The sequence below is a fragment of the Hyperolius riggenbachi genome, chromosome 1 (assembly GCF_040937935.1).
Source record: "Hyperolius riggenbachi isolate aHypRig1 chromosome 1, aHypRig1.pri, whole genome shotgun sequence".
Lineage (NCBI taxonomy): Eukaryota > Metazoa > Chordata > Amphibia > Anura > Hyperoliidae > Hyperolius > Hyperolius riggenbachi.
In genome coordinates, this window is record NC_090646.1 from 625,354,304 (window position 1) to 625,373,843 (window position 19,540).

General features: G+C 44.5%; 1 protein-coding gene across 3 annotated transcripts in view; it reads left to right on the forward strand.

Moving 5' to 3' along the window:
- Positions 1-19,540, forward strand: part of LOC137529187 (complement component receptor 1-like protein) — a 118,526-nt gene that overhangs the window by 45,619 nt on the left and 53,367 nt on the right. For 2 of the 3 annotated variants that reach the window (XM_068251205.1, XM_068251206.1), the window contains exons 6-8: positions 4,613-4,795; positions 16,092-16,274; positions 16,578-16,766. In XM_068251205.1, the coding sequence (XP_068107306.1) occupies positions 4,613-4,795; positions 16,092-16,274; positions 16,578-16,766 (555 nt within the window). The remainder of the gene's footprint in view (positions 1-4,612; positions 4,796-16,091; positions 16,275-16,577; positions 16,767-19,540) is intronic. The other variant, XM_068251207.1, reaches the window with a different exon arrangement.

Below are 19,540 nucleotides of genomic sequence, written 5' to 3' on the forward strand. Positions count from 1 at the left end.
AGGACTCAGTGTGTAGTAAGGTCTCTGTCTTACCCACTAGACCATCAGCCACACTACATGCTAAAGCTGGCCTAGCATCATTGTACCATACTACCATTATGATCAATTCAATAGAAAAAGTAGCATGATTAAGGATTTGTACTTTTTGAAATGCCAGCTCACATACCATAGCTGGGATTAGAACCCAGGACTCAGTGTGTAGTAGGTCTCTGTCTCACCCACTAGACCATCAGCCACACTACATGCTAAAGCTGGCCTAGCATCATTGTACCATACTACCATTATGATCAATTCAATAGAAAAAGTAGCATGATTAAGGATTTGTACTTTTTGAAAAGCCAGCTCACATACCATAGCTGGGATTAGAACCCAGGACTCAGTGTGTAGTAGGTCTCTGCCTTACCCACTAGACCATCAGCCACACTACATGCTAAAGCTGGCCTAGCATCATTGTACCATACTACCATTATGATCAATTCAATAGAAAAAGTAGCATGATTAAGGATTTGTACTTTTTGAAATGCCAGCTCACATACCATAGCTGGGATTAGAACCCAGGACTCAGTGTGTAGTAGGTCTCTGCCTTACCCACTAGACCATCAGCCACACTACATGCTAAAGCTGGCCTAGCATCGTTGTACCATACTACCATTATGATCAATTCTATAGAAAAAGTAGCATGATTAAGGATTTGTACTTTTTGAAAAGCCAGATAACATACCATAGCTGGGATTAGAACCCAGGACTCAGTGTGTAGTAGGTCTCTGTCTTACCCACTAGACCATCAGCCACACTACATGCTAAAGCTGGCCTAGCATCATTGTACCATACTACCATTATGATCAATTCAATAGAAAAAGTAGCATGATTAAGGATTTGTACTTTTTGAAATGCCAGCTCACATACCATAGCTGGGATTAGAACCCAGGACTCAGTGTGTAGTAGGTCTCTGTCTCACCCACTAGACCATCAGCCACACTACATGCTAAAGCTGGCCTAGCATCATTGTACCATACTACCATTATGATCAATTCAATAGAAAAAGTAGCATGATTAAGGATTTGTACTTTTTGAAAAGCCAGCTCACATACCATAGCTGGGATTAGAACCCAGGACTCAGTGTGTAGTAGGTCTCTGCCTTACCCACTAGACCATCAGCCACACTACATGCTAAAGCTGGCCTAGCATCATTGTACCATACTACCATTATGATCAATTCAATAGAAAAAGTAGCATGATTAAGGATTTGTACTTTTTGAAATGCCAGCTCACATACCATAGCTGGGATTAGAACCCAGGACTCAGTGTGTAGTAGGTCTCTGCCTTACCCACTAGACCATCAGCCACACTACATGCTAAAGCTGGCCTAGCATCGTTGTACCATACTACCATTATGATCAATTCTATAGAAAAAGTAGCATGATTAAGGATTTGTACTTTTTGAAAAGCCAGATAACATACCATAGCTGGGATTAGAACCCAGGACTCAGTGTGTAGTAGGTCTCTGTCTTACCCACTAGACCATCAGCCACACTACATGCTAAAGCTGGCCTAGCATCATTGTACCATACTACCATTATGATCAATTCAATAGAAAAAGTAGCATGATTAAGGATTTGTACTTTTTGAAATGCCAGCTCACATACCATAGCTGGGATTAGAACCCAGGACTCAGTGTGTAGTAGGTCTCTGTCTCACCCACTAGACCATCAGCCACACTATGTGCTAAAGCTGGCCTAGCATCATTGTACCATACTACCATTATGATCAATTCAATAGAAAAAGTAGCATGATTAAGGATTTGTACTTTTTGAAAAGCCAGCTCACATACCATAGCTGGGATTAGAACCCAGGACTCAGTGTGTAGTAGGTCTCTGTCTTACCCACTAGACCATCAGCCACACTACATGCTAAAGCTGGCCTAGCATCATTGTACCATACTACCATTATGATCAATTCAATAGAAAAAGTAGCATGATTAAAGATTTGTACTTTTTGAAAAGCCAGCTCACATACCATAGCTGGGATTAGAACCCAGGACTCAGTGTGTAGTAGGTCTCTGCCTTACCCACTAGACCATCAGCAACACTACATGCTAAAGCTGGCCTAGCATCATTGTACCATACTACCATTATGATCAATTCAATAGAAAAAGTAGCATGATTAAGGATTTGTACTTTTTGAAATGCCAGCTCACATACCATAGCTGGGATTAGAACCCAGGACTCAGTGTGTAGTAGGTCTCTGCCTTACCCACTAGACCATCAGCCACACTACATGCTAAAGCTGGCCTAGCATCATTGTACCATACTACCATTATGATCAATTCAATAGAAAAAGTAGCATGATTAAGGATTTGTACTTTTTGAAAAGCCAGATAACATACCATAGCTGGGATTAGAACCCAGGACTCAGTGTGTAGTAGGTCTCTGTTTTACCCACTAGACCATCAGCCACACTACATGCTAAAGCTGGCATAGCATCATTTTACCATACTACCATTATGATAAATTCAATAGAAAAAGTAGCATGATTAAGGATTTGTACTTTTTGAAAAGCCAGCTCACATACCATAGCTGGGATTAGAACCCAGGACTCAGTGTGTAGTAGGTCTCTGTCTTACCCACTAGACCATCAGCCACACAACATGCTAAAGCTGGCCTAGCATCATTGTACCATACTACCATTATGATCAATTCAATAGAAAAAGTAGCATGATTAAGGATTTGTACTTTTTGAAAAGCCAGATAACATACCATAGCTGGGATTAGAACCCAGGACTCAGTGTGTAGTAGGTATCTATCTTACCCTCTAGACCATGAACCACACTTCATGCTAAAGATGGCCTAGCATAAACCATACTACCATTATGATCAGTTCAATAGAAAAAGTAGCATGTTTAAGGATTTGTACTTTTTAAAAAGCCAGATAACATACCATAGCTGGGATTAGAATCCAGGCATCAGTGTGTAGTAGGTATCTGTCTTACCCTCTAGACTATGAACCACACTACATGCTAAACCTGGCCTACCATAAACCATACTACCATTATGATCAATTCAATAGAAAAAGTAGCATGATTAAGGATTTGTACTTTTTGAAAAGCATGCTTATATTCCGTAGCTGGGATTAGAACCCAGGACGCAGTGGGTAGTAGGTATCTGTCTTACCCTCTAGACCATGAACCACACTACATGCTAAACCTGGCCTAGCATAAACCATACTACCATTATGATTAATTCAATAGAAAAAGTAGCATGATTAAGGATTTGTACTTTTTGAAAAGCATGCTTATATTCCATAGCTGGGATTTGAACCCAGGATGCAGTGGGTAGTAGGTATCTGTCTTACCCTCTAGACCATGAACCACACTACATGCTAAAGCTAGCCTAGCATAAACCATACTACCATTATGATCAGTTCAATCGAAAAAGTAGCATGTTTAAGGATTTGTACTTTTTGAAAAGCATGTAGTGTGGTTCATGGTCTAGAGGGTAAGACAGATACCTACTACACACTGCATCCTGGGTTCAAATCCCAGCTATGGTATATAAGCTGTTTTGAAAATCTGCAATTCCCTACTTGATTATGAAGGAGGATGGATAGAGGAGGAGGAGGAGTGTTATCCCGGAAAATTCCGTCGGAATTATAAAATTTCGTTTAAGAGGTATAGGAATAGGAATTCCACTCCGACCATCGGAATTAGCTAATTCCGGCCGGAATCACGGAATTAATAATTCCGCAGAATTTTCCGACCATCCCTACTGGTTAGTCTGTACCTCTCGGTGTTACAAGCCCTACTCCATAGAGCCAAATTAATCCATGCCATGCACTGATGAGTATCAAACAATCCGAAACAGTCTGTATGCATGTTGGATTATTCTGGCTCTGTACAAATTAACAAGCTGACACATCATTGCATTCCAGCGGTTCTGGAGGTGTATTTAGCTTTTAAGGGTAACAATGGTTAATTTGTATATATTCAGCAGTGTTGCACTGGGAGAAATCTCAAGCTCATTCCAACCTAAATTATCGCAAATTCTTTCTGTTTTAAGAAAGCAAACTTTTGTTTTTCTATAGTATAAAAAAGAGAAAATCCTTCTTAAGATTCTTCATCTTAACTGTGTCTATTTTGAAGCCAATCCTGATGTAATTTCCTCCCTTACTCTCCTCTGCCTGATTGTGTATGTATTGCCTGCCGTCGTCCCAGGCTTCAGGCACTCTCACCCAGCTCTGCAATAGAAAGTTCATCGTCTCAGCATGAGCAATATTGGCCAATCAGAGAGGAACAGAGGTGTGGGAGGGGAAAACAGGAGGGAAAGAGATTTCAACCAATCAGGCTGCATTAGTTAAGTCAGAGATTAAGAAGCAAAAAGGGACAACCCAGCATGCCCTGCAACATCCTTTGTGTGGCAGATGTACCACAAAACCGGGGAATGATGTTATATAGATAAAACTAAGACTGATTTTTAACTTTTCGATTGCCTGGTTAGCATTCTCATTACTTGTTTACCAGAGAAAAATAAGAATTGAATTTTGATTTTATGCCCGACAGTTACTCTTTAACTTGGAATTCAGCTTTAACCTTTGTTGTTGTTGTTGTTTTTTGTAGCTACTATGTGTCCATCTCCTCCAACAATCCCAGGTGGGTCTTTCTACCCTGTGAAAGATGAGTACCAGTACCAGGATGCTGTGAGATATACATGCAATGATCCCAGTGCTGTGATGGAACATGATAGCTCTGTGTTCTGTATGGAGAGTGGAAACTGGAGTGATCCTGAGCCTCGCTGTAGAGGTGGGACTTTCTTCCTGCTTAGGATACATTTATGTCTAAAAATGTCATAGTGAAAAAACAAAAACACTGCCCAAATACAACAAAACAATCTGTACTTTTAAGATTTGGTAAAGAAAAAAGGAAAATGAGGTCTGATTTACATCATATTCTGACAAATTTAACCATATTATTTTAAAAGTGACCACCTTGGTTATCTTCCTGAATCCCAAATTATTTTTTTCTTTCACAAACACCGGTGCAGAGATGACAGAAGGGGGCCCCGGGCTCTGCAACCGCCCAGGACCCCCAAACCTGCATATGACACTTAGAGGGGGAGTGGAAGTGAGCCCAGGTCCTCCAACCACCAGGGCATTCACCTCTTTTCTTTAATTTAAAATTAAAAGTCATAGCTAAAGTGTAAGTGTATGTGTGTGCGTGTGTGTCGGGTCCAGTGACTTTGTAGGACGAGATCCGTGCACTTTTATTGGCCCAATAGGCTGTCTGTCACTAGACAGGCAGCCTATTGGGCCAAAGTGCAGGGATCTTATCCTACAAAGTGAATCAACTCCCAAGTCAGCTAGCTAATTGTACAAGCTGTTAGTCGGTATTTCTCCTGTCTGGCTCTCGGGGAAATTGCTAATGTTGCTGAAACCCAAGAGAAGCTGAAGAAGACATGTCTGACACTTCCGCTGCCCGGCAGATCAACTGTATACACATCCCCATGGCAACAGGGAGGTAAGCCCTACTGTCCCAGTTTGAAACATATTGTATGGCTCTCATGGAATTACATTCTAAAATATGTGGCGTTTATGGCTCTCTCAGACAAAAAGTAACCTGACTAGTGGTTCTCATCCGGATTCCGGATATCCGGGTAAACCGGATATCCAAAATTTTTTCAGCTAACTGATTCTGATGTGGATTGCCGGATTTCTATGGAAATCCGGATATCAAACCGCTGATATTAGGTCGCATACCCGGATATCCTGCGGATATCTGGATCCGAATACGGAAAATAAGGAGATGATGTCATTGAGCCAATCAGAGGGCTCCCAGCAGAATCCCTAGCAACCAATCACAGAAGGGAACCCTGGCCAGCCCCACCTGTATAATAAGGAGGGCTGCCATGATGAGAAATCTCGTCCTTGCTGTGAGTGCTCACTGAGAGGCATGCTCCAGTGCTGCTGGCCTAGCAAGTGCTGTATAATGTGATAAATCTAAAGCTGTTCAGTGATTAACCCCTTCACTATCACTACACTATTTTTAAATAGGTAGCTAACTTGATTTCATCCAGTGACAGTCAGAGTGTGTGCTGCAGGGCTGCTGCAGGCAGCTGCTATGTGTCTGTGTGTATGCTGTGTGCACAGACCCATGCCAGCTTCTGCCTGCTGGCCTGCTAGCCTTAGCTACAGTATAGGTTAGGTTAGGGAATATGATTACTGTGTTATTGTGTAGTTAGTACTGTAGTACTGCAGTCAGTAGTTGTTAAAGTAGTAGTACTACTGTCAATTGTCAACACACTGCGCCACAGTTCACTAAGGTTAAATTACAAAGTCACAGTCACTGGGATCGCTGCAGAAAATCCACACACTGGGTAATAATTTCAAAGTTGCTGCTGCGCTCTCCAGACCTGAAAAAGATAAAACTCCACATAGGGCAATATCGTTCAGTCTACGTAGATCATCCCTCCACTTATTCCACGTGTCACATGTGAAGTGCTCTCCCAAATATCAATCAACTCCGTGTCCCTCGTCCCCTCTCACTAAATGCTCACCAGATTCTGGCCACCTCAGTTGTCAGGTGGATCATAGGCAGTACAGTTATATATCACTCCACTGGATTCTGCAAAGAGGGGAGAATCTCCACATAGGGTAATACAGTTCAAAAAAACTCAATATACTTCAAACATTAATTCCACCACGTGTCCTGCAAATCACTCTGTGTTAGTGCCAATCCGCCGTGCTACAAATCACACCGCTCACCAGATGCAGCCCACCTCTATATCCAGGTGGAATTTGCGCTGTATGTTGTAGGCAAACAAGTTGGGCGGAGATGTGCGTCTGACGTCGCATGGAAGTAAGCGCACGGACCGGCCGGTCAGTATAGAAGCGTACCGATCTACACCCTGCGACCGAGGAAGGAGGTGAAACGGGAGAGCGTGCATCTACCCAGGCGCATCCGGATATCAGCCGGCATCGAGACGGATGGGCATTGGCAGAGACCTATTGTGTGACATGCGCAGAACGCACCTGGAGGCGTAAGTGACACTGAGTTTGTGCGCATAGAAGCATCTTAAAACTATATTACGCTATTTTGGTTTCTTTTATGTTTTTATTGAGTGGAACTAAAAAATTGGAATAAATAACAAGTCCTTGAAAAGGCCTGTCTAAAAGGATCCAGGAGTGTGAAACTTGTTTGCCTACAACATACAGCGCAAATTCCACCTGGATATAGAGGTGGGCTGCATCTGGTAAGCGATGTGATTTGTAGCACGGCGGATTGGCACTAACACAGAGTGATTTGCAGGACACGTGGTGGAATTAATGTTTGAAGTATATTGAGTTTTTTTGAACTGTATTACCCTATGTGGAGATTCTCCCCTCTTTGCAGAATCCAGTGGAGTGATATATAACTGTACTGCCTATGATCCACCTGACAACTGAGGTGGCCAGAATCTGGTGAGCATTTAGTGAGAGGGGACGAGGGACACGGAGTTGATTGATATTTGGGAGAGCACTTTACATGTGACACGTGGAATAAGTGGAGGGATGATCTACGTAGACTGAACGATATTGCCCTATGTGGAGTTTTATCTTTTTCAGGTCTGGAGAGCGCAGCAGCAACTTTGAAAGTAGTACTACTGTGTTAGCTTACTACAGAACTACTGTGCTGCTGACCAGTGCCAGTGTGACGATAAGTGTGCACTAGTGTCTTCTCCTTTGCTGTCTGACTGTCACTCGGCACATGGCACTTGGCACTTTGCACTTCACACTTGGCACGTGGCACTTCACACTTTGCACTTCACACTTTGCACTTCACACTTTGCACTTCACACTTTGCACTTCACACTTGGCACGTGGCACTTGGCACGTGGCACTTGGCACGTGGCACTTGGCACGTGGCACTTTGCACTTGGCACTTCACACTTGGCACTTTGCATTTGGCACTTTGCACTTTGCATTTGGCACTTTGCACTTGGCACTTAGCACGTGCCAAGTGCAAAGTGCCAAATGCAAAGTGCCAAATGCAAAGTGCCAAATGCCAAGTGCCGATTGACAATGCTAATTGACAGCCATTTTTTTTATTTTTGGGGGGATTTTAAGTCCCCACATCATCAATTAGTGTTCCCCTTCAAAAAATAATGATGCTACATGCCTCATTTACCCTAGAAACATTTAGAAGCAATTTAAAGGCCACTTCTGGTTTTCTATGTGGATATCCGAATCCGCCCGGATACCCAGTCGGATATCAGATTTTGATTCGGATCGGAAAATTTGGAACTCGGATATCTGACCCGGATCGGATATCTGGGTATCCGGATCCGAATCAGATCCGGATTTTGAAAAGGGGTATCCGAGCAACCCTGTTCCTGACCCTTGTTGTAGATGATACTAGCCTCTCATGTGACATGGCTGTAATCCCAATGTTCTGAAGGCCACTTCCTGATTGCCAGGCACATATATAAAAATCTCTGAATGCCATTTCTCACTTAGTAGCTGATAGAAGTAAGGTCTGTAGAAATGCATAGCCCAGCTGTGCTGGGTTGTGAAGCAGTGGGTACAGAGTCACATGTGGTCTAGGCACACTTTATTTTCTAAATAAAGGTAAACAGCTGTGTGCATTGTGGGACTGGGAGATGGGAAAGTTGAGGAAAACCACCTGCTGGCCAAGCAGCAGTAATCAGGTGTTGCTGCTCACAGTGAAGACTTGCTGCAGGTTTCTATTGGGAGTGACAACACGGGTTACTGCTGCTTGGCCAGCAGGTGGATTTCCCCAGTTTTTTCACCTCCCAGTCCAACACTGGCTGTGTGGATATTGGAATCTATGGCTTTGTGGGCTTAAAGGACCACTTTTGCGAAAATATTAACATTTAAAATATAAATAAACACTTTCAAATAAGAAATAGGTTTCTTCCTGTGTAAAATGAGCCATATATTACTTTTCTCCTATGTTGCTGTCACTTACAATAAGTAGTAGAAATCTGACAAAACCGACAGGTTTTCAGCTAGTCCATCTCTCCGTAGGAGATTCTTAGCATGGCCTTTATTATTTATAAAGACACTCCCTGAAAATGATTCATACAAAGTTGCTGGCCAGCCTCCCTGTACTCATCATACACTTTTTAGGCAGTTGGACGGAGCAACTGCCATTCACTAAGTGTTTTTGAAAATAAAGGAATCCACAAGAATCCCCCATGAGGAGATGGGCTAATCCAAAACCTCTCGGTTCTGTCAGATTTCTACTACTTACTGCAAGTGACAGCAACATAGGAGAAAAGTAATGTATGGCACATTTTACTCTGGAAGAAATGTGCTTCTTTTCTGTTTGCATATGTTGTTTTATATGTTTACATGTATTTTACATTTTAAGATTTTCACGACAGTGGTCCTTAAATGGAAGTGGCATGATGAGCTAATCATGTGTAAATATAGTACTGGGTATGAGCAAACCGATTTTGCAGAATTCTGACATCTGCATAGGAATTTTGTAATTTTGTAAATACTATGAAAGCCTCAGGCCCAGATGGTGTGTCACCAGCATGCCTGAAAACCAGTGCACAACAGCTAGCTCCTATTCTCTCTGCCATCTTTACCAGATCCCTCCAGGAAGGCACGGTCCTTGCTTGCTTCAAGAGGTTGACCATCATCCCTGTACCCAAGAAGCAGGGAGTCACCGACCTCAACAACTTCAGACCTGTGGCTCTCACATCCGTCATTATGAAAACTTTTGAGAGCATGGTTATGCCCCTTCTAAACGTCTCAACAGAGCCCCTTCTAAACGTATCAACAGCCCCTCTGTTGTAGACCCACACCAGTTTGCATACAGAGCGAACAGGTCCACCGACGACGCCATTAACATTTGCCTGGAGTCAGTCTGCAAGCACCTGGTTAGAGCGAACTCATACGCCAGGATCCTCCTCCTTGACTTAAGCTCAGCGTTTAACACCATCAGCCCTAAAATACTTCAGGAGAACCTTGCTGCGCTCAATGTCCACCCCTCCCTGCACCTGTGGATCACCGACTTCCTCACAAACAGATCCCAGGTCGTCAAACCAGGTGCCATCCTTAGCCAAAAACCACTAACACAGGGGCCCCACAAGGCTGCGTCCTGTCACCGATTCTGTTCTCCCTGTATACAAAAAAACTGCAAATCCACTGAAAGCTCCGTCAAAGTTATCAATTTGCGGATGACACCACCATTGTTGGCCTCATCACCAACAACAATGAGGAGGCTTACCGTCACCAGGTCTAAAGTATCTGCAACTGGTGTAGGGTGAATAGGCTGGTCCTCAACACCGCAAAAACTGTTGAGCTGATCATAGACTTTAGAAAGCACACCCCCACCCCACCCCCAATCCATATAGAAGGCACGGAAGTCGCAAGATTCTCCTGCGCTTGTCTCCTGGGCACAACCATCTCCAATGACCTGAAGTGGAAGGCCAACACCACCTCCATCCAGAGGAAAGCCCAGCAGACTATTCTTCCTCCGCCAACTGAGGAAGTTTGGGATGGACCAGAAACTTCTGACAAGCTTCTACTCAGCCACAATTGAATCTGTCCTGTGCTCTTCTATCCTGGTCTGGTACGCTGGCTCCTCTGCCAGTGATAGACACAAGCTACAGAGGGTCATCAATTCGGTAGAAAGAATCATTGGAAACCTCTCCCCCTCTGGACCTCCTCTACAACACCAGACTGAGCTCCAGAGCATTGCGGATCGCTAACGATCCCTCGCACCCAGGCTGTCGCTTCTTCAGTCGGCTCCGTTCGGGCCAGAGGTGTCGGTCCATCTACACCAGGACCTCTAGACACAGGAACAGTTTCTTCCCCTCAGCGGTCAAATCACTGAACTCTCTAGACTCACTTCCATCCACCACCGCCCCCACCGCTCTCCCCTTAGCCTGTTCTTCCTCGACTATCCAGAAGACCAGAACCATACCTTAAGCAAGGTTTTTCTCTGTTATGTATTACTGTATTGCATTTGTTTGATGAATGCTAACCTGTTATCACTGTTGTCTGTCCTTTCCTGTACCTGCTTTGTGCCAAGCCCAATTCCGGGCACGACAAAGTCGTGCTTGGCGGTAAAATAAATTATTCTGTTTCTGATTTTGAAATCACAGAATTTTGATGGGTAAATTGCAAAAGTTGCCTGACAGTACATTTGTGTAACGCATGAATGTTTTTTTTTCACATCAATAGTAAAAAATAAAAAAATTAAAACTAAGAAAAAATGGTGGACCCCCATATGGGTGCAACATGCCTGCTGAGTGTGCTCAAGGGATGTCATAACAAAAATTCGGAATTCCGCCATTCCAACCATCCCTTTTTATTGGGTATGCTTTTAAGCAAATCTGAAGCGAAAATAAACTTATGAGATAATGAACTGTATGTGTAGTACAGTAGCAAAGAAAAGAGTCTCATGTTATTTTCAAGTACAGGAAGAGGTAAAACACTTGAGTTGTTATCTCTGCAAAAGAGCTTCTCTGAGCTGCTCGACCATTTAGTGGAACTCAGTCCTGTTTTCTAAATAATCAATCTCAATGTATCTGTGCGCTCACTAAATATAAATTATAACCTCACAAATTGTGTAATTATACCACATAAAGTTCATATACTCAAGTCCACAGTATCTATCACGGATCGCAGAATCAGTTCATCAAGCATATGATGTATCCAATTATGTATCCAGGACACTGCGCTCACGTGTATGACAGACTCCAACTGTAGTGATGTCACTAAAGAAAAACGGAAACAAGAAAAAAACATTGAGCATCAAAATTGCATTGCCTCTTCCCATTCACCAGTGTGTAACCACCGAACTCCGTGTACAGTTCCAAACAGGGTATCACAGGTGCTCACCAGATAGTATGGCTGCCACAATCACAGACAGCAATAGGAGCCTCCACTCCCCGAGAGGTAAGCCTCTCCCCGGTGCGTAAGCTATTCACACAATCCCACGAATGGCCTCTCACCTTAAAACTATGCCATCCAAGTTATAACACGGCTTACTCGTTTATTCCTGCATCATGGTTCAACCAGGCATATCTCAACAAATGGATTCCCAACAGTGCAGCCTCCTGATCCACCTACCAAACTAAAAGGCTCTAATAGTGTAAAACCGTAACAAATGTATTAAAAAGCTTAAAAGGGTGCACTCACATATTCCATATAAAAACAAGCATATCACACGATGGTCTCTCCACGCCGGCTGCTACAGGCGGGGAGCAGCCGGAGATACAGGCAGGGAGCAGCCGGAGATACAGGCAGGGAGCAGCCGGAGATACAGGCAGGGAGCAGCTGGAGATACAGGCAGGGAGCAGCCGGAGATACAGGCGGGGAGCAGCCGGAGATACAGGCAGGGAGCAGCCGGAGATACAGGCAGGGAGCAGCCGGAGATACAGGCAGGGAGAAGCCGGAGATACAGGCAGGGAGCAGCCGGAGATACAGGCGGGGAGCAGCCGGAGATACAGGCAGGGAGCAGCCGGAGATACAGGCAGGGAGCAGCCGGAGATACAGGCAGGGAGCAGCCGGAGATACAGGCAGGGAGAAGCCGGAGATACAGGCAGGGAGCAGCCGGAGATACAGGCAGGGAGCAGCCGGAGATACAGGCAGGGAGCAGCCGGCGTGGAGAGACCATTGTGTGATATGCCTGTTTTTATATGGAATATGTGAGTGCACCCTTTTAAGCTTTTTAATAAATGTGGCTTATCTCTCGGGGAGTGGAGGCTCTTATTGCTGTCCGTGATTGTGGCAGCCATACTATCTGGTGAGCACCTGTGATACCCTGTTTGGAACTGTACATGGAGTTGGGTGGTTACACACTGGTGAATGGGAAGAGGCAATGCAATTTAGATGCAGGATCACGCTATGTTTTTTCTTGTTTCCGCTTTTCTTGAGTGACATCACTACAGTTGGAGTCTGTCATACACGTGAGCGCAGTGTCCTGGATACATAACCTTTTTCTAAATAGCTTAAACAGCCAAGAAACAGTAAGAGATAGCTTGAGAGAAGGTTTTACTGCAGGAAACTTCAAAGGTTTATTAGCTCTGCTCTGTTTTACAAATTAAAATACAGTGTGGTTTCTAAACTGCAGATAAGACAGAATGATGCAATGTTATAAATAAAGGTATATAACTAAAAATAAAAATGAGACTCTTTTCTTTGCTACAAATGTTCTATTAATTATCTGTACTGCACATGCAATTAATTCTCTCATAAGTGTATCTTCGCTTCAGTGTCACTTTAAAGCAGGGATGAGCAGAAACTACGCCAGTGCGAATTTACACATCGTAGTTCCCATCTATGCATCATAGTTCGTAGGTGAAGTTTCAAAACTATGCTTATGAATTTAAACGTAGCGAAGTACCGCTACGCGTAGCTTACGCGCACTATGCGATGCGTTACTTGCATCTAATTTTCCGCGTGCGATTGTATGCTTACAAATTTACGGATTGGAAAGGGGAATGTACACATAGAAGAGTTCCCGGTATAACCATTTAAAGAGGAATTAATGCGTAAAATTTTCTGCATGCGGGAATAAGTATCCGCATACACTATGCTTCGCACTATGCGTAATTGCGTATTTTAATGCGTAATCTACGAAATGCATACGAAGCGAATATTTGATTTTGAAGCCGTAGTTTGGCGAAGCGTAGTTGCGTAGAACTATGCGTAGTTCCAGCGTAGCGAAGTTGGCTGACGACCATCCCTGCTTTAAAAGAGACTGTCCTGCTGTAAAACCCCACATACCTATAAAGATTTTAGCCAGTAACAATAGAAAGTTTTTCAGAAGTTTATGATCACAGCTTGTGTGAAAGGAATGCCAAATGTATCAGCTTTTTGTAATAAAAGCCGGCATTGGAGCTAGAGCTGTACCATGTACATATGTTCCACTTCTCTTTCACTATTTACAGAGGAATGAATTCATGTTTGCTTCTGTCCTGCCCAAACACACACTGCTTTCTCACATATCATATGAGAACAGCTGAGAGATTTTTTTTTAGCTACAGAGAAAAGTTCTGAAGAGAAGGACCTGTACTTTGGTCCTGTATTTGCATGCTTCCCCCTTCATTCAGAATGAGCTCTTCCTGGCTGCAATCTCTGTTTACTTTACACTAAGAGTAGAGAGATACACGGGAACAACTGATGGGTTATTTACACACTATTTAAAAGCTATATTTTTGCTTTCTATCATTCTGAAGACATTTTACTCACAGGATTACAGCCAGTGAAGATTGTTTCTGTATGCTGGATGTGCTGGACCCACCCCTATAGTAATGCCCACAGTGAAAACTGTTCTCTGTAAATGTGTTTTTTTTCTTCACATAAAAATGAAAATATGAAAAAAAAAAACTTTGTATTGCTATGTGCTAGTAATTACTGTAAATACATGTTAACTTTGATAGTTGTCCTTTACGTAATGATTTGCATGGGTATTCCAGAATGAACAATACATATCCTGTTTTTTAATACTAATAAGACTTGTGAAAGTGTAACGATTGTGGGATTCTCTCCGTGATCAGCGCACAAGACGTGCGCTGACACTGCGGAAATCCTCCACAAGCGTATAATTTGCGGGAACCCAGCAAAAGGTGCAATGCACCCGTAGAGGGAAATTCCTGTCGGCAGGTGGAGCTGTGGAGTGCAGAGGAACAGATCCTCTGCCCTACCACAGACGCCAGACAGGAATTGCACGAAGGGAAGAAACGCAATCGCAAGAGAAGCGATTGAGGATGAGCACAGAGACAGATTGTATGTGTGTGCACCAATCCAGTCGCCAACCCGCGACAGTGCACACACAACAGTAGATATGAAATAGGAACGTGATCGCGAGAAGTGCGATCGCCAGATGTGACACAAGGCTACAGCAAGGCAGAGCACGAGAGTAGCAAAGGCACAGCAAATAATACAGTGAGGAGACAAGGAAAATAACAAACGCTAGCTAAACGCGAACACCGCACTCATTCGCAACAGTGCACGCGTTTATGCGCGGTCTCCGCGTGATAAGCACAACAGAGACAAGCACGCCTAACTAACCACCGACAGACAAGCATGAAACATAGGACGCGAGCGCTTGCTTAACGGTTACCTCACCGAGCCTCCAGCAAGCGTTCGTAGCAGACAAGACAGATACACGAAAACAGGAATGAGCGAGCGATAGGATCCACAGCACTAGCGCAAGAGGCTAGTGCAATGCAGGAAGACAGAACAGAAGGATCCACAGCACTAGCGCAAGAGGCTAGTGCGATCCAAGTACAGCAAGAGAGTAGCAGACCAGAAGGATCCACAGCACTAGCGCAAGAGGCTAGTGTGATCCAGGAAGACAGGACAGAAGGATCCACAGCACTAGCGCAAGAGGCTAGTGCAATCCAAGTAAGACAGATCAGAAGGGGCTACCAGTAACAACCGCTGTTCCAGTTAGCACCCAGACACACAGAACGATTTCCTGTCGATCACCGCTGGGACAGGACAATCGCAACAGACAAACAAAACAGATAAGCAATCCTAACTGCACTAGGGAAACCTGCCTAGTGCAGTTCCAGGAATTACTCTAAGCTAATCTTCAAACAAAGAGCAAGGCTGACACTCCTCCAGGAGTGTTTCACAGGAAGAATCCTTATGACCAGCCAAGGTCTGTGATATCACATGGTATATATAGTGCAAGCCTACAAAGGATGTGGCTAGGCAATCTGCATGACAAATGTATGCAAATTCCTCTGCAGCAAGCTGCAAAACTGACAGAAGGTCTCTCCTCCAGAGACCTGCAGAATACAGACCTGAACAGTGGTCAAAAGGCTGCCTGCCTGCGCAGGCAGCCACGAGGATCCTCACAGAAAGGCTTCTGCTCTTTGAAAGTTTGATTTCACAGCTTGGTATGTCTACAGGATAAGTACACAAGTAAAGAAGGTTGCGCAGGAGCCTTTAAATTTGTCGAGAGACACTTATGCAGTAAGTTATATGTCAGGTGAAAGCTGGTTTGATACCATGTACCTTCTTTGTTTCTCTTGTGCAATACAGGTAAATTTGAACTTAGAAATGATGCTAACATTTATGTTTTTGTGTCGATTTAATAAAGTAGTAATCCGTATTTATCTTTCTTGTAGTTGTTAATTGTCCTGCGCCGCATGTACCAAACTCGAAAAAGATCTCAGGATTTGTTGGCCCATACACACTCAATTCTGTGGTGAGATTTGAATGTGTCGACCAGCGCTACAAAATGGAAGGACCCAACACTATAACCTGTAACCTTGACAGCGAATGGGAGCCTCAACTACCCAATTGTACACGTATGTATTCACGCTGTGTTTTCTGCTTTTAATAAATAATTCTGTAGATAACAGTAAGGCACCATTCGCAAATATCAGAATTCCCTTGTGACATGTGGAATTGTGATTTTATGGTTGTCGCACATCTTATATATTTCAATGGCATCGCATTTGACTTATATTTTTTTGCATTATGCAATTTTTTCCTGCATTTTTAAATCACACTGCAGTGTTCTTTTTCTCCATGTGCAATGTGCGATTTGCACGCAAGTCAATGGAAATGCAAAAAAAAAATTGCATTTGTTTTTATTTACTCTATTTCAGGATTATATTGTCCAGAGCCTATACTAGCTAATGGAACAGTATACTCAGGGAAGAAACAAGATGGATCATATGACATCAATGATTCTATAACACTGAAATGTGACCAGGGTTATAGAATAAGAGGAGAGAGAACACTGAGATGTGGAAGGAATTATAAATGGAACTATGATTTTCCAGTTTGTGTGCCAGGTAAGTTCCAGGAATTATAGAACATGCTGATAGGTGGGATATGGATGGACCAATAAACAAGTGAAGCCAGAATCACCCCAGATAATGCTGTTTTCTAACATCTGTCAACTCAAAGTGTACCTGAGCCTACAAAGTAGCAGCATTTATACTTAAACACGACAGAGAGAATTGAATGTGTGCATTAAACAACAAGTGAACACCTGACAAAACTGGCTAAGCAAATTCTGCCTAATTGGCTATTCATGAGGCAATGCTCATGCAAATATGCATTTGCTTTCGCATGCCAACTTATGCAGGGTCCAAAACCAATGCCGCAAAGCGGTTGCCCTGCGGGAATTAGTTCATGCTGCAATAGCACTATCCAGGAGCGCCACGAGGAGGCTTCCCAATGCCCCCATACAACCGGGGGACCGCGGGGTCCCAGGCATGCTCACTGCCTGGGAACCACAGCAGCACCCCGGAGGGGGGGGGGCTGGGTGGCGCAGGCGACCCCCCCAAGCGTGGCCAGCGCCGGGGAGAGCCGTCCGCACCCACCTCCAAATATTTAAAAACAGGCACTTACCTTCGCTCGGGGTGACCCATGCATCACTCATTTCCCATGCAATGCCCCCAAGTTAATGCGCAGTAGCAGAACGCAATGGACGTTAAGGTAAGTGCCTGTTTTTAAGTTTGAGAGGTGGGTGCGGATGGCCCTCCCCGGCACTGGCCACGCTTGGGGGGGTCGTCTGCTCCACCCAGCCTCCCCTCCGGGGTGTCGCTGTGGTCCTTAGGCAGTGAGGGAGCCTGGGGCCCCGCAGCCCCCCTGTAACGATCGGTGTAACACAGAGAGGATCTGATTATCGGTGATCTGCAGTATCACCGATAATCAGATATATCTCTAACCTCTGGACACCTGAGTAATAGGAGTGTTTGGTGCAACAGTAATACTTTGAGGAGAGCACCCGTCTCGAGGGTGCCAGGCAGTAAGAGATACTGCCCAAGAACAAGCTCCTTCCAATGGCCTGAGGCTCCCCAAGGGGAGGAGTCAGGCTGAGAGAGGGAAGGACAGAGTGTGAGTGACACCAATGGTGAAATGTCACTGACAGATCTGTGAACTATCTCTAAACAGAGGAGATAGTTCTCGAGGTCGGACAAGCCAGGTCGGCAACAGACAGACAGATGAGATGCAGAGGAAAGAGACTGAATCAGAGTCCTAAGGCAAGCAAGGTGTGGCAACGGAGTATCAGATATAGCAAAGTACCAAATCAGAGATCAGAAGAGAGGTCAGGAAAGCAAAAGGTCATAACAAATAATCAACAATGTCTAGTCTATAGGTGTGAGCTCCTAGATCATCAACACCCTGGAACTAGTCTGAAGTATAACAGGATGGTAAAGCTAAATCCTAATCTTGGGTGTGAGCTCCGTAGTCATCAACACCCTGGAACTAGTCTGAAGTATAACACAGAAAATACACAGTATTCCTAGTCTTGGGTGTGAGCTCCGTAATCATCAACACCCTGGAACTAGTCTGAAGTATAACACAGAAGATACACAGTATTCCTAGTCTTGGGTGTGAGCTCCGTATTCATCAACACCCTGGAACTAGTCTAAAGTATAACACAGGTGATACACAGTTTCCTAATCTTTGGGTGTGAGGTCCTTGATCATCAACACCCTGGAGCTAGTCTGAAGTGTAACAGAGATAACACAGATTCTGACAATATGGTCTGAGTGCTTTCACGTAGTGATCGCAACGGCAGACAACCAGAGAATGACCAGCACCCAGTATATATAGCAAAGCGCCCTCCAGCGCCTCCCCTAAGTGCTGGACCAATGGGAAGTGGTTGAACCGTCAGCTGACCGGCCTGGTCAGCTGACTCCCTTCTGGCTGTCATATAAGTTCAGCTTCTCAGCGCGCGCGCGCGTCCTTCTGAACCTGTGTGGACTATCAGTCCCAGCCACACCAGACATGTGTTGTAAAGCACCCGCCGCGCTGGACGCGGAATCTGCCACACCGCTATCAAGGCATGCGGCGGTTTCTCCGCGTTTGGCCATACTACTAGATGTAGACCTACGCGTGCCAACCACTGCGTTGGACGCGGAATCAGCCGCCTTGTTCTGAGTACATGCGGTAGCTTTTCCACGTTTTTCTCACAGTACCCCCCCCCCCCCCCCCCCCCGAGAAGTGGACTCCGGACAGCTCCTACCCGGTTTCTCAGGATGTAGGGTGTGGAATTCCTTCTTTAATTCATCCACATGCATGCGGCAATCAGGTACTCATGTTCTTTCCTCAATGCCATAACCCTTCCAGTGAACCAAATACTGTACCGAGTTCTGCACTATACGTGAGTCTAAAATCTTTTCCACTCAGGTAGGTCATCCACCATCACAGGAGGAGGAGGAGTGGAACCTACATGTACTGCTGGCTTAAGCAGGGATACATGGAACGATCTTACACCACGCATGCTGGCAGGAAGATCAATGGCATAAGTGACATTGTTGATTTTCCTGGTTACTGGGAAAGGGCCCACAAATCTGGGTCCTAACTTGGGCGAAGGCTGTTTTAAAGTCAAATGACGTGTGGACACCCAGACCAAGTCTCCTGGCCGGAACTTCCACTCTATGGAACGTTTCTTGTCAGCTTGACCTTTCTGACTCTGAAAGGCCTTCTCTAGATTTTCTTTCACGATCCCCCAAATGTTCTTAAATGACTTTTGCCAAGCCTCCAAAGCTGGAAACGGAGTGGAAGCTACTGGCAGTGGGGAGAACTTAGGCAACTTTCCAGTTACCACCTG